Source organism: Saccopteryx bilineata, chromosome 2 (genome assembly GCF_036850765.1).
Source record: "Saccopteryx bilineata isolate mSacBil1 chromosome 2, mSacBil1_pri_phased_curated, whole genome shotgun sequence".
NCBI lineage: Eukaryota > Metazoa > Chordata > Mammalia > Chiroptera > Emballonuridae > Saccopteryx > Saccopteryx bilineata.
Genome location: NC_089491.1, coordinates 42341322 through 42357152, shown reverse-complemented (window position 1 = coordinate 42357152; position 15831 = coordinate 42341322). Strand labels below are relative to the sequence as shown.

The window sequence follows — 15831 nt, the reverse complement described above, 5'->3', positions numbered from 1 at the left end:
GAACTGTGTCCTAATACAGTAAAAGCAATATAATTGGTATTCATTTGATTTACATACACACATCATTATCGAGAAATCTGTAAATATGTAAAATGCATGTCATTGTAGGAAATTAAACAAATTTTTCAGTGTTGTAACATAAATGGCTACAAGAAAGGGAAAGTTAATCACTTGTAATGCTTTTTTGTAATATCTAATATATCAATTATGTAATTGGATAATCTATTTTTGAAAAGATGTTCAAGCATTATGAAAAATATCTATTAGTATAATACATGTATTGCTAACACTATTTCATGTAGATATCCCCTATTAACTAACATATTTTATACTGTAAGGTATCTCTCTGAATTCCTGTATGCGTGGTTGATGTCGACACTGAGTCGTGCGGATGGCTCTCAGATGGCAGAGGAAAGGATAATGGAAGAGCAACAGAAGGGCCGGAGCAGTAAAAAAACAAAGAAAAAGAAGAAAGGTGCTGTGGATTATTTTTAAACGTCAGAAATAAATAACAATTAGAGACACTTGAAATTCTACAAATAAATTAGATGGGGTGCTACCTGTTCCATATAATGAGTTCTCATCTTCGGGAAATATCCCACATCAGTGATACAAGCCTCTTTGGTTCCTTTCCATGCTTTCCCTATACTTCTTTGTGATTGCATGTGTCAGAGGACCTTAGGACAAGCAGCAGCCATGTGGAGCATGCAAGCAAGATAGGTTAAGGAACAAGACAGCAGGAGACCTTTGATCTTTTGACAGCTCTGAGAGTCTGCACAGAAGGATGGTTACATGGCTACCAGGAGAAAGAAATGTTTCAAAAGGACTACCTTATTGTTCATTCATGGAAGGGTACAAATACTGCTACAATCACTACAAAATATTACTTTCTGTTTCCTTAGGATTTCAACAGTGTGGGTGGGCTATTAAATGACCTTTAATGGGTCCCCTATTTAAGAAGTTAAGTCTCAACACGATGAATTCAGAAATTAAAATACTTCATACTAGAATTTTATAGTATTAGCCATTCTGGGAACATAATTTTTGTTTAGCCTTTTCAGTTATATTTTATTATTTGTAGATTTGGGCCACAAAATAAAATATAGCCTGTAGGAACTGTTTAAAATTTTAGTTTAGTAAAGAAGGTGGAAGATTTTCAAAAATTCGATTTTCTCCTGCAGTGATGCAAGAGGGAGGGGTTAAAGAGTATAGGTGATTTTCTTTCTAATTACAGTTCGCCCTTTGAGCCGAGAAATCACAATGAGCCAGGCCTATCAGAATATGTGTGCTGGAATGTTTAAGGTGTGTTCTCTTTGCTTTTTAACTACATTGCTATTGTATAGTTTAATTAAAATGGACTTTCTTCATGATTTTTCTGGGTTTTAATTTCACCTTTGTTTTTATTAACCGTCTGCTTAAAATTACCTTTTTTCCAAACCTAGTTGTTTTCATTAAATTGTTTACCAAATATTTGAACCCATGTGTGTGCCAAGCATCTTGTACTGAGCACACTGCAGGACACCAAGTCTAATCAGATATGATCCTTGTCCCAAATGCCTGATTAATGACAGGCCGGTGATGTGAGGGATACAGGTAAACAGATGAGGAAGAGGTTTCTTCTGATTGATGATCAGCAAAGCTTTCTTGAAAGAGATGGGGTTTGGATTTTTAGAAGGGTGCTAGAAAGGGGTGAACTCCACAGTGAATGGCCTCAGAAAAAGCAGGCATTTTCCAGGAGGTGTGGTGAGCACGGGGTCTTAACTTGTACTTGGGGATTCAAGAAATGATTTGAAGCACTTATATTAAAATACATAGAACATGGACTGCGGTTGGAAAAACAGGACCTATGCTTATAAAAATTTATGTGCTACTTGTTTCTTCAGAAGCTTTTACATGAAGGTTTCAAAGCTATTATGAAGCATGGAAAAATAATGTGCGTGTGGTGTAACTTCACTGGGAGAGATAGTAGCAAACACTACACCTTGAAACTTTTTATATCAAATATGGCACACAACAAAAATGAATTTACTAAAGCCAGTTTTTCTCTGTTTCTGATTTCTGAGCCTTAAGTTGTTTTGGCTGTGTGTCAATAGCTGTTTATTTTCTATTCTGAATTAATGAGAATGTTCACTTTTTCACATTGGTATCTTTTTTCTCATTCTCTTTTTCCGTTAGACCATGGTAGCATTTGACATGGATGGCAAAGTCCGGAAACCCAAGTTTGAGCTTGACAGTGAACAAGTTCGGTATGAGCACCGATTTGCTCCGTTCAACAGCGTAATGACACCACCCCCAGTGCACTACCTGCAGTTCAAGGTGAATCTGTTTGTTAAAATTACTGTACAATGTTTAGTCATAGACCTTCTTAGAGAGATTTATACCTAGCCATTTTGTTAAAATAGTCAAACCAGACTATTGTTGGACCAATATGACAGGTGATAAAGTAGCAACTTAAATAGTGTGAAAATAATTTGGCTTTTTTGAGATGTATTCTTCATGTGAACAGTTATTTAAGTGTGAGAATAATACATGGCAGTATAGGAAGATTGAGAATTTAATGTTCCATAGGAAAAAGTATGTATATGCTGAGTGTCTGCTTTGGTTTCTCTATATGGATGGTCAATGGAGAATTCTTCAAAAAGTTAGTTGAGAGTTGTTCATATTAAACATGTTTTGACTAATAGTATTTCCCCCTTTTAGGAGATGTCAGACCTCAATAAATACAGCCCTCCTCCTCAGTCTCCAGAGCTCTATGTGGCAGCCAGTAAGCACTTCCAGCAGGCGAAAATGATACTGGAAAATATCCCAAACCCAGACCGTGAGGTGAGGGAGATTGATGGGAGTACATCTTCACTACTGGGTGACAGTTTAAATACATAAGTGAACTTCATATTACTAATAAATGAAGCCTGTCATGTTTCTGCCAAGGATTTCAAATGGCTTTGCTAACCTAACTTTGTCAGACTTAAAATTATTTGATGAGAGACGTGACGTGAATATCTCCTGTGGGTAAATGTGGAAATCATTGTACAAGGTAGAACAATGTAGAAATCAGTGCAAGGAGAAACTAAGACTTAGAAACATAAAGAAAAACAGAAATAAGATCCAGATTGATCTATAGCTTAGGCATGTTAACATTTATATTTTAATCTAAGCTTACTATATTCAAATATAATTACATAAATCTTAAATCTGAAAAATGATCTGGCTAGTTATCACAGGAAGTAAAACACTTTATCCATTTAAGCATTTAAAATAAAAGCTATTATTTTTGATGATTTTGAGATACCATTTTACAAAGCTTAGAACTTAAAAATATTAAGTTTCAGGCTTTCAATTATTTTCACAATTTGCTGTATACCTAATTTTATTCTTAAAGTGTTACCTGCAACACAGACACCATTTTGAGGGAGCATATCTTGGTACAACCTCCATGGAAGGGTAGTTTAGCAGTATCTGTCAGAAAGTCACAAATGCTTAGGCAGTTCTGCTTCTTGGGGTTTTTCTTACAGATACATAGCACAGGTGGGGACTGAGGAATTACAATAGTATTTATTGCAGCGAGATTTCTGATAGCAAAAAAAAAAAAGAAATGTTTGTGTTCTTCAACAGGGGACTGTTAATTATATACATCATACAAGGAAATACTATGTGGCCTTTAAAAGGACAAGGAGGAACATTATGTACTGTACTAGAATATTCTTTAGAATAAGAAGTTTTGCCCTGGCTCAGTGGATAAAGCATCCTCCCAGTGCACAGAGGATGGGGGTTCTACACCCCAGTCCGGGCATGTACAAGAAGCAATCATTGAGTGCACAGCTAAATGGAACAACTAAGTGGAACAATGAGTTGATCCTTGCCTCTTTCATGGTCTCCTTCCCCCTCAGTCAATGGAAAAAAAATAAAAAAGCAATTTAAAAATAATAAAAGAAGTTTAAAAAGCAAGGTAATAAACTATAGTATGCTGCTATTTCAATAAAAAGGGGCATGGCATGTATTTTCTTATATAACATTTCTGGAGAGATACATATATAAGAATAACAGTGTTTGCCTCTTGGGAGGGGAGCTGAGTGCCTTAGGGAACAGAGATGGGAGAGAGATGACTTTTTTATCATATATAACATGGTAATAAATAGAAATAAAAGGCAGAAGTATTCAAATTAGAGGAAGGTGCCTACAATAAATGGCATATTTCTTTTGGTGTACTTCATTTATTTACAAATATTTCTTGAGTGCCTCCTATGCCTCCAACACTGGTCAATTCCAGCAGTGGAAAAAGACAGAAATCCTAGCCCTCCTTGGGCTTGGGAGAGTAGTGGGTTGCAGAGAGGAAATAGATAAATGAAAAGATAAGTAAAAATAGAACAGTATATTAGAATATCATAAGTCTTATGAAGATCAAATTGGGAATGAGATAGTGACTACATAGGAGATAGGGAGGTAGTGGGGATGAGGCATTTTTAATAAGGTGGCCCAAGCAAATCCTAGAAGGCAAAGCCAGCCACATGGCCATCTAGAAGGGAAGCCTTCTGGGCAGTGGCACCTGCATGTGTAAAGGTGCTGAGGCAGGAGTGTGTGAGTATTTGAAGAACAGCCAAGGACTGGTGTGCTGGAGTGGGGTGAACATGGGATGAGTTATTAGAGGGCTTTGAGCAGTGGAATGACTAGATCTATGTCCTAAAGGGTCATTCTGTTCACTTAACTAGACATAAAACTGTAAGGGGCCAGCAGTGGAAGCAGGGGAGCCAGTTAGTAAGCCACAGCAGTGTCCTAGGTGAGAGCTGATGGTGACAATGGTTATCAGAAGAGATCGCATTCTCTGTATTTTAAGGTCAAGTCAGTTGGGTTGATCGATGGATGGGATGTGGTGTGAAAGGATGAGTAAAGAACAATTCCAAAGTTTTTGGCCTGAGCACCTGGATGGATTGAGTCAAATGAGGAAAACTGCAGGAGGAGCATGTGGGGAGGCATGGCTAAGAGGTCAGGAGCTCAGTTTTGGACATGCCTGTTGGATGCCCACCCAGAATGGAACTGTCATCTGGGCAGGTGGATGTGTGACCTGAGACTGAGCAGGAGTGGTTCTTGAACTTACCATGATGCATGTTTCCTGAGAGGTCAGCAAGGGGACGACAATGGGAACCTTTTCCTTCAAGTTGCATATTACTCCCGTCTTAAAGAGAAATTCAGGCCCTGGCCCATTTGTTCAGTAGATAGCATGTCAGCCCGGTGTGTGCATGTCCTGGGTTCAATTCTCAGTCCGGGCACACAGGAGAAGCAACCATCTGCTTCTCTTCCCTCCCTCTCTTGCTTCTTTCTTTCCCTCCTGCAGCCAGTGGCTCAACTGATTTGAGCATTGGCCCCTGTCGCTGAGGTTGGCTCTTTGGAGTATCAGCCTCGGATGCTAAAAATAGCTTAGTTGATTTGAATATCAGCCCCAGATGGGGTTGCTGGGTGGATCCCAGTCAGGGGATATGCAGGAATCTGTCTCACTATCTCCTCTCCTCTCACTTAAGAGAGAAATGCAGTATTCCATTTTTTGTTATTCATGTGATGGAGTGAAGCTTTTTAGACAGAAATAATAGCAGTTGATACTTAAAGCATACTGTCTGCCAGGCCTGTTTCTCAGTTTATAATATATATGAACTTATTTAATCTTCAAAACAAATCCTTATGGGATAGGTAGAATGATTATCCCTATTTTTACAAGTCAAGACACTGAGGGAACAGGAAGTTAGTGAACTTGCCAGAGGTTTCCTAGCTAGTAAGTAGCAAAGCTAGAATTTGAAAGCAGACAGCCTAACTCTTGTCCATGCCCCAACCTGTGATGCTGCCTGAGGCCTGATGTTTTGTTTTCATGGGAGCGAGCTACAGTAACCTTTCAGGTGTTCAGCATTGACGAAAATAGGGTGGTGTGCTGCTAAAAGAAATATATTCATATTTTTAAGTTGCCTTTAATGAAATATCAACACTTAATTGTAGAAAGTTACTCCTAGTATCTATACTATAAAGCCTTTTGCCTATGAATTTTACATTTTGATAGCTTATGTTGCTCATTGTTTAGGTCAATAGAATTTTAAAGGTTGCCAAACCCAACTTTGTGGTTATGAAGTTATTGGCAGGAGGACACAAAAAGGAATCTAAGGTAAGTACGCTGTGGGGAACAGAAATGGTCCTAAATTATTATGAAACTTCACTTTTCTCAGTATGATGTATAAGTATTATTACAAAAAATGTTAAGCACTCAAAAATCATCCTAAAAGAGATTCAGCATTAGGAAATAGAAAATAAACTGTTTCTGTATTCCTTGAGACACAGATTTTAACATTTCTAAAGTCTACACTTTCATTCCCGTTGTGTAAATTTCTGAATGACTTGCATTTAAAAAAAATGCTGTATACATTTATTTAAAAAGTCATCTGCCTTTAGAAAAGTGAATGCCTCAGTACGATATTTTTAATGGCTCAGGAGATGGAAGATTCCATAAGCTTCCTTGCTCGTGTTTATCATCAGTGCTGTATAAACATTCCACACTGAGGTTCTGTGTCTTGTTGGAAGCCAACCGCCGAGACAGCTTTGGTGGCATCTGTCCATTCTGTGTACCTGTTTACTCCCGTTTTTCCGTCTTACCTCCTGCCCTGCTTACCAGGGACTCTCATTTCATTGCTCAGTACTACCTGTGACTCTAGAACTAAACAATTGCTGACCCATGACTTTTTTCTTGTAATTTAAGTCTGTTTTCCTTTAACTATTCTCTAAAGAAAGAAAACAGATGGTCAGCTTGTTTTCTAGCAATCTTCAGAAATCCAGAAATAAGCTAATTATTTTTTTCCTCCGGGTTAGTGCCTTAGTTTTCTCATTTAACAGCTTTTTTTCCCTCTCATGCTGCCTTGTCTTTAAAAGTACAAGAAACTCTAAAAATAATCTGTGTTACCTACTGTTTGAATGTTAGATACATTAACTTTCTGATTGTCTTTACAGGTTCCTCCCGAATTTGATTTCTCTGCTCACAAATATTTTCCTGTTGTGAAACTTGTCTGAGACGGAAGGAGACCAAAAAGGGGTAAAATCTACTTTCCGCTTCTCCTCTTAGAGGATCCATCCATCACTTACCACATAACATGAAGTAAAATGGATTCTTGCATAACTGCCCATTACAAGGAATTCTTTCAGTTTGACAGCCTTATATGATGTGAATGAAAACTGCTGTTTTAAAGTGGTTCGTTATGTCCATGGATGAAGCTGGTCTTGGTGAATGCATTGACAAACGTTATATGCTTTTATTACAGATTTCATCATAAGTCATTTTTTATGAATGGAGTAAAAATAGTGTTTGTAAAGGTTAATAAATTTCTTGACAAAAATGTACTACCGGAGATGAAAAACAAGAGCGCTTTGTTGATACGTACTAAGAACTGAAGGTGTTTATTCTTTAACATTTGAGTGATTCACATGATCCAAAAGACACTTCAAATCAAAGGATTTATAAACACTTGTATGGAATTTTTGGCAACATACATTTAAAAGGGATTTTGAGAAGGACCTTTAAGCTATATAGGGAGGCTAAGTTACATGGGGATTACAATTTTGTGTCATGACATTTTAAATTACATATCTGTAAGAATGTAGTTTTAAAAAACATCCTTAACTGTTGCTCTGGCACTTTTAAAAGATTAAAGTTTAGACCAAGCCCCTTAAAAGTACTTAGCACTTTTAGTTGTAATTTAAATAGTTGTTTCTGTCTTCACAACTGTAGTATAAGCTTGAGAAAAGGGACTTCATAGTTCCAGACCCAGCTCATTCAGAGACATCCTGATGGCATTGAGCTGTGCTGGGGTAAACTGAGTAGAGGGGTAGAAAAAGCAAGGCCACTAGAGCAGTGGGCTGACAGCGTGTTTTAGTGGGACAGGCACCGGATGGTGAGGACACAGGACAGTGGAAGCGCCGAGGAGTGCGGCGGGAGCCGCTGGAGCAGTGCCTTGCCCTAGCAGGTCACTTCAGCTGATGAAACTGATCCACTTACTTGCAGATCAGTCTAAACACAAATTGGTATATCAGACACCTCCAGATCTTAAGGAGAGTAGGGAACCAGACACGGTGGCCTGTGCAAAAGGAGCCATAAAACAAAACTGGAGATAACTCTTTTTGTCATCCTACAGCTGTCAAAGGCATTTTATAATTTTGCTTTTGAAGAGATGAAATGACCTGAGGTACTGAATCAGTCCACCTGTGCATTCATTTACATTGTGAGACTGTTAGATTTTTCTCTGTAGTCCTCTGCTGATAATGCCTTCCACTTAAAAAGAGAATGTATCTGCTTTGGGAAGATCATGTAAAGTTATTATGTAACAGCTCTGAATGTCTAAGGCCCTGCAAAGAAAGAGATACAGTGTTCATAACCTTCTGTCTCCAGTTCAAACAGTAACCAAGCTTAAAGGAAGGTGTATTTTGTTTTGATCACAGATGTCACCTGTTGAGTTCTGGAATAATTTTTGAATGAGGCCTTCTAAGAAAACAGGAGCAAGATTGTCCTTTGTAGAAGAAAAAAAACAAACTGGCAGTTGCTGGCTGCTGGTTGAGGTCACAGAATTACTCTATTAAATGAAACTCAGATAGTAAATGTTGATAATCCAGCAGCTTGTTTGGAAAATGAGTGAAAACTGGTGAATGTTGAAATGTGACCCAAGCTCTGGATAAAGGCAGACACAGTGCGTCACCCTGTGGTGCTGTCACTGCCACTTACAGCAGCCACGAGAGAGAGACAGCCGCACTTCCACAGGCCCTGGCTTCCCTCAGACAGCTATGTGCATTTTCTTCCTAATTCCCATGTGATTAACATTCATTCCAAAGGCATCTGTTCTTTAATTCTGTTTACGAAAATTCTAAAGGGTATATACTTCAGTTATATGGAAAATTAAGTTATCTAGGACCACACCTCTGATCAGTCACAATCATTTATTTGGACTTAACTGTCAGATATTTACCAGGCACCCATCACAGTACTAGAATCTCTGTAGGGGTAGAAGTTATGTAAGCAACGTACGGTCTATGTCACTCAACTCAGGACAAGGTAGCACTTTATTCTCAAGAGTAAGGATAAAAAAACAAGAATTTGCCTCAACTAGGTAGGGCCTTGGTTTGTAAAACTCATTGTCTGAAGTGTATATACATAGCTTAAAGATGAGAATATTGGAAGTCATTTAACTTTCCCAGAGATGTATGCCAATCAGTATAAAAGCCTTTTGGGTTTAAGTGCATGGGAAGATACCCACTTAGAGTAATCTTGTAGTGTATACATTATGAAAATTTACAAACCAGTTTTTAAGAAATAATGGCTTAGTACACTTTAAGTGTTGCTCTCTGAACTGAGAAATAGCATACAAATACACAAACACTTATATACACAAACTTTTCCCCACTTTCTGACACATTCAAGGTCTAAACATGAAAAAAAAAAAGTTAACCCAGTTAATGGAACCTGTTTATTTTAAATTTATAGATTTTTTAAAAAACGCATTTCAAAGACAAGTGTTAGAAGTTGTTCAGTCTCCTATAAGCTGTAATTATTTATAATTAATATTTTTAGGCTAAAACATCATGGGAGTAGATTGATCCCTTGCACCATAGAGGACCATGAACGCACAATTCTCTTCACCACATTTCAGGTTCTGTGATCGAATAACCAGCTATTACCAATTAAAACAATCATGCTAGTTATCTATCTAGTTATTTAATGACAATGTAACAGGGAATGGTTTATTTCTCAAGTTCCATCACACAAAAGTACATACTTAGGTATGTGCTGTGATTAGATTACTCAAGAAATCTAATCCAAGATTGCTTAGGAATTTGTCTGCAGTCTTTCTGCAGGAAAGAAGATGAAATGACTATCACTCCTGGCCATACACCATGTGCATTCAATAGTTTATGCCTATTAAAAATTAGAATAGCTGCTGATTCAATTTTGGATGACCAAGGAAGTTTGATATCTATTTGATGCTTATTACACAGGTTTTTGTTTTCTTTTAAACAGCCACGATCCCTATAAGTTGTTGCTCTGGAATAGGTGCCTGTGATCCCAAAGGAAGCGGTGGTGACACAGCGTGACTGCTTGGGACACTGCTCACAGCACACCCTCCTGAACAGGCCTTGGATGCCTCGCCTCTAAATAAAGATGAAATCCTCATGGGTTATTTTTTATTTATATGGACATCCCATCTCCACAGTTTAAAAGTGGTTCTTTAGGGATCAAGAAGGGGAAGATGGGAAAACTGAAAGCAGTTTACTAAGAGTATTTCATCTCTCAGAAACTCTGCACACTCATCTTTAAACATGCGATGAATACAGAGAGGCCTTATTATTTAAGAAGAGAGAACAGCAACCCGAAGCCTAAGTGGGGGGTTGGACAAGGACTTACATAAAATCTTATAAAGCTGCTTTTATACTCTTCAGTTGCCTTTTCTGGGTGGAAGCATTTAATCTTACAGATGAGGTAAAAGGATACAATACATGATGAACATCAAGTTGGACATCTTCACCTGAATGCAGGTCCTGCCTTCAGTGATGGCCAGGGTTACAGTAAGTCCACCCTGGGGTGAGGCCGGCTAAGCTCCATCACTTCTGGGCCCGTTTCCTCTCTGAAAATGAGGGAGTTCTACCAAATGACCTGAGAGGACTGCATCTCAAACCCAAACTCCAAATATATTTTAGTAATTGTCATCACCCACTCCCCCTTCAGAGAGCCCTGCTGAAAGTCATGGTGCGACTCTGCTGGCCGTTCACAAGTGGCAAAAGCCTATTTACCTGACGTATTGAGGACCAACTCAAGCCAAACCTACCATCACTGTTACCAGTGTAAAGTATGATCAGTCATTTTCAAATGAATATTAACTTGAATTTTAGATCAATTTTGATAATCACCACCAGCTAACTGTGTGAACTATGACAACACGACTGCTGTTTCTCTTGCCTTTCTAAACCTGCCCTGTCTGTATCAGTGTGTACCTTCAACACCAGCTTTCTCTCTATGCCTCCAGTGAAGCAGGCAGCATGTCCACAAGCCGCCCCCCAGTGCTGGGCTGCCCTCACCGCTCTGTGACAGGCACCCGCATCACCTCTGCTCTGGCCCCTGTTGTATCAAAAAGTCTCATCCACTCGTAGCTTTTCTTGGTAAGGGACTTACTACAGAAAATTTTACTTTGCCCACACATTAGCGAAGAAGTATAGATCACAAATTTTCAAATTACAGGCCACTTAACATTAATAACAAGGGCTATTATACAAGTAGTCTTTTTCAAAATTCTCCCACAAAACACCTTGGTATTTAAACTTGTTTAAAACTGCTGTTGGTGGTATTTGTGTTAACAGTGCTCTGGGCCACTGAGTGTCAGAACCAGAAGAAAGCCCACTGCAACAGTCCAGTGCCGACCAGGGAGAACAGAAATGAGGGGCTGCACCGCCCTCGCCACTGGGAAAGCAGTTCTCGGAGTGAGGCAGGTCTCCGTCGCATCAGCAGATGGGCTCGCTCTGCAGCATTATATCTCAAAGTTAGATTCAGAAGAAGTGCCACTGCTCTGGACTTGGAGAACTTGTGTTGTAATATCGTTGATCTCATGAAATACCTATTAGCCAACAGATTTTAACATCTTTAATATAGATGTTTCTAAAGCAAACTCCCAAAAACTGTCTGAAAGACAATCTCGTTTTCTACATGAAGTACTACTAAGATTCCACAATAATCATCTTTAGATGTATATTTTACTTAGTGCATTCACAGTATTCAACCCCGCATGAATATTTTGTATTTTTCACTGTTCAATCCTGATGTGAAGTATGTGATTCCAGTTTGATTCAGGGTGTGTGGTTCCTCTTTCCATGCTGATCAAGTAAATTTATCATCTCTTTTCTGATTTTCAGCATTAAGAACTAAAAAAGAAAAAACAATATTCTAGTATTAAACATTTTCAGAAACCAGCCCAGCCAATGCCATGTGACATAAGTAGAAAGTGTCATAAAGAAAATTGTCTCCCATAGCAACATTATAATGGGGAACTGCAACCCTACCAAGGACAAGATAGCAACCAGGGCTATCTTGGACAAGATAGCAACCAGTACTATGGAACAAAGCTAAAACATCTGGAAATATTTATTGTTGAAACAGTGAAAAAATGCCCCATGTCCCATAAAATATGAAATGTACTCAGAAAATGTTTGATGCTATCACAATCCTCACATGCTAGTGAGTCCCTCTGGCCCTGCGGCAGGAAGCGCAGGCCTCCTAAGGGTCCTTCGCAGTTTTGGGCATTTTTTGTTACTCCAAAGTTCTTCCTTCACAGCGCTGAGATTGCTGTGGTTTCCACCGCCCTTACTCTATCCTTGGACACACAGACATAAAAGGATGTCACAAATAAGACCTAAAATCAAGATCTGATTTACAACTTGTACATTAAATTGTTAATGATGTTATTAAATTACTTAAATAACTGCCTTAAATTACTATCTTTTACGGCTCTCTACTAAAGTTGGGGCTAATGCCTTTTCTTTTGTCCTTAGAGCAAGCAAAGCTTGAAACTACTTCAGTGATACAATCTTAAAATGATGATGATGACATCAAACTCTTTTTAAAAGCACTGATGAAGCATTCATCCTACCTTGCCTACCTCCCTCACTTTTTTAAAAGCCTTGCACGAGGTTAACTCCTTAGGATGCCTGGGTGTAGGGGATGAAAGGTCACAAGCATTCACTGTGAAGCTAAACATTCAGGAGGATACGAGGCTCATTTAAAAGTGGTAGAGACGTAATAAGACAATAACCACATCAGAAAACATGCTCTTCAAGAACTGAGGTCCTACACAAGTGAGCGGAGAACAGAAAGATAGAAAAACTTTGTATTTGCTTACAATTCTGACAATAAGGTGTTAATCTGCATTTTTAAAATGGTACCTAAATACTCTAGGAAAATAATTTGAAAATCAAGTTAGGACTTTCATTTCTAGAAATTGCAAACAACTCTGCCATATGTAAAAGCTGACCTCTGGATAAAACAGAAAAGGTGTGTTTTAAGAACACACTGTTGAATCAGACCCAAATTGAGGAACTTGCTACCAAGTAAGGAGTCTAGCCAAAACACTTAAAATACATCAGTGTCATCAATGATAAAGACAGATGGCTTCAGGTTAAATAAAGGACACTAAAAGGTTGACAATAAATGCAGTGTATGATCCCAGGTTAGATCCTAGATCCAAAAGATTCATTGGACAATTCACTAAATTTGAATAATGTCTACAGATTAGACAATACCATCATATCAATACAGATTTCTTCATTTTATCTCTGTACTTTGGTCACACAAGATGTTCACATTTGGGGAACCTGGTGGATGAAACATGATTTTCTTTTAGTGTAAATTATTTTTAAATGAAAAGTTAAAATTTTTAAATTAAAAAAAACATTAAGAAAAATGCATTGCCCATCATGGAAGAAAGGGCGGAATCTGCGAGGGCAGACGTGAAGTGGAAGCAACAAGGCATGCGGGTGATGAGGGTCAGCCAGCTTCTGCCCTAGGACATCTGCAGCCTGAGACGTGGGGCTCCTCCCGTCAGCTGCAGAAGGTACAGGGGGACAAAAACTAAAGACGAGGGCTCCACACAGGTGGGGAGCCATGCAGGGGACCCCTGTATACAACTGACACCCCAAAGGCCCATACCTCTGGTTTAAAGGTAATGGGAAATGGAGATAGACACATACAGCAGTGTGCTTAGTGTACCCCAAGGTTCTCTTTACCATGCCACAGTTGCAGAGCTCCAGGGAAAAGCAACCTGGTCTCATCTCTCCAGGCAGAGGAGAACAGAAGCTCCATATCCACACATGCTGCAAATGGCTTTTCCAGTCTACCTGAACCATTCCCAGCTAGAAGCAGCGGTCATTGGGACTTGGACATGAGCTGCAAAGTATAGAATGGTGACAACAATTCCAGTGCCATGCGGACTTTTCCTGGATGTGGACTTTTCCTGGACTCCTGCTCCCTGTGACAGCTCCTAACAGACTGAACTGTGGTTGGGTTGCATTTTTCAGGGATTTGGCATGGTGATGGGGCCAACTTGGACTTGGTGAACATGTTAAGAACACTGCTCTTTTATGGTTTCTTGCTGTATTGGCCAAGGGTTTGCTTAAAGGCTTTTAATCACTGTAAAAAAAAAATAGAAGACTGGATAAAGAAGATGGGACACATATACACCATGGTATATTATTCAGCTAGAAGAGATGATGACATCGGATCACTTACAGCAGAATGGTGGAATCTTGATAACATTATGCGGAGTGAAATAAGTGAATCAGAAAAAAACAAGAACTGCAGGATTCCATACATTGGTGGGACATAAAAGTGAGACTAAGAGACATGGACAGGAGTGGGGTGGTTACGGGGGGTGGAGGGAGGGGAGGAGGGGGAGGGGAGGGAGGGGGAGGGGAGGGGTACAAAGAAAACTGGATAGAGGGTGACGGAGGACGATCTCTCTTTGGGTGATGGGTATGCAACAGAACTAAATGAAAAAGATAACCTGGAAATGTTTTCTTTGAATATATGTACCCTGATTTATTGATGTCACCCCATTAAAATAAAAATTTATTTATAAAAAAAAATAAATAAAAATAAAGGTAATGGGAAATGAAGTGCAATGGAATGGATAGCAAGAGAGCCTCATGTGTGGATGGGGGGGGTCTTTACCACAGGAGAGGGCTGTGCAAGTATATAATTTCACCTCATTTCCTATGTCATCCCAAAAAAGCCTGAAGAGAAAGGTTGTGGACGCTGGTGCCCATCTAAAGCCTGGCAGAAGCAAACTGCCTTCCCTGGGAGAATTCACCTGGAACTGAGTCCACAGAGACTTCCCACAGAAAAAGTTCCCAGGAAACTAGCCACTCACAGTTGAAAAGCACAATACAAAAGGAAATAATTGGAAGACATGGAATATAAAACAACTCTGTGATATTTAAAGAAATAAAATGTTTGAAAATGAGTAAGGAATAAGGGCTCAAAGAATAGCAAATACAAAGTCTAGAAATGAAAAATAAAAAAAAGTTGAAAACAAAGTAATGAATTAAATGCAAGGCATAGCTGAAGGAAAAATTTGTAAACTGAAAGATATTTCTGAGGAAATTATTTTGCACGCAGACCAAAGAAAAATGAAAAATATGAGAAAGGGTAAGAACATGAATAGAAAGAGAAGATCTAGCACACTACTGAGTTCAAGAAGGAATCAAAATGTGAAGAAACATTCAAAAAGATGTTGGTTGAGATTTTCTTCCAAGGGGACCAGACTTACCAGATATAAAAAACAGCTGTTACACTCAGGATAGTGTGGTACAGTATGAATCAACAGAAAAACCAATAGAACACAAACAGCCCCTAAATAAGACCCGACCACATACGGAAATTTAGTAATTGATAAAGCAAACTCCTCAAATCACTTGAGATGGCCACTTGAAGTGGTTTTGAGTTACTTGGACAGCCCCTGAAATAACTGGACTCATACCTCATGCCATACACCTAAATGCAGTTGACTCAAAAGATATAAATGTAAAATCTGAAAGCAGGATTTTGAAAAGATGACAACAGTGGCATAGTTTCTGAATCAGAGTCCCTGGAAAAAGGAACTGAATTGAAGAACTAAAAAACCATGGACTTTTACAACAAGACTAGATGACAAGGAGTCCTGCAGCTCCCCTACAAGCTTTTAAACACAAACCACAGACGGCTACTTACGTGACAGCATCTGGAAATAAAACAGAGGGAAGCAATGGAGCATCTGATGGACCTGAGGACAGGAGAACCCC

The 15831-nt window shown here is 38.9% G+C and overlaps 2 protein-coding genes across 7 annotated transcripts in view; one reads left to right on the top strand and one right to left on the bottom strand.

Annotated features, from left to right (window-relative positions):
* The window catches only part of NAA35 (N-alpha-acetyltransferase 35, NatC auxiliary subunit), a 65267-nt gene extending 57902 nt beyond the window's left edge, over positions 1-7365 (top strand). For all 6 annotated transcript variants that reach the window (XM_066256962.1, XM_066256961.1, XM_066256960.1 and 3 more), the window contains 6 exons: positions 339-475; positions 1235-1302; positions 2176-2316; positions 2701-2823; positions 6062-6142; positions 6979-7365. In XM_066256962.1, coding sequence (XP_066113059.1) covers positions 339-475; positions 1235-1302; positions 2176-2316; positions 2701-2823; positions 6062-6142; positions 6979-7038 — 610 coding nt within the window. In that variant the 3' untranslated portion in view covers positions 7039-7365. The remainder of the gene's footprint in view (positions 1-338; positions 476-1234; positions 1303-2175; positions 2317-2700; positions 2824-6061; positions 6143-6978) is intronic.
* Positions 7366-11158: 3793 nt separating this feature from the next.
* Positions 11159-15831, bottom strand: part of GOLM1 (golgi membrane protein 1) — a 51553-nt gene continuing 46880 nt past the window's right edge. Inside the window, exon 10 of the mRNA XM_066256966.1 lies at positions 11159-11922. Within this exon, the coding sequence (XP_066113063.1) occupies positions 11879-11922 (44 nt within the window). The 3' untranslated portion in view covers positions 11159-11878. The remainder of the gene's footprint in view (positions 11923-15831) is intronic.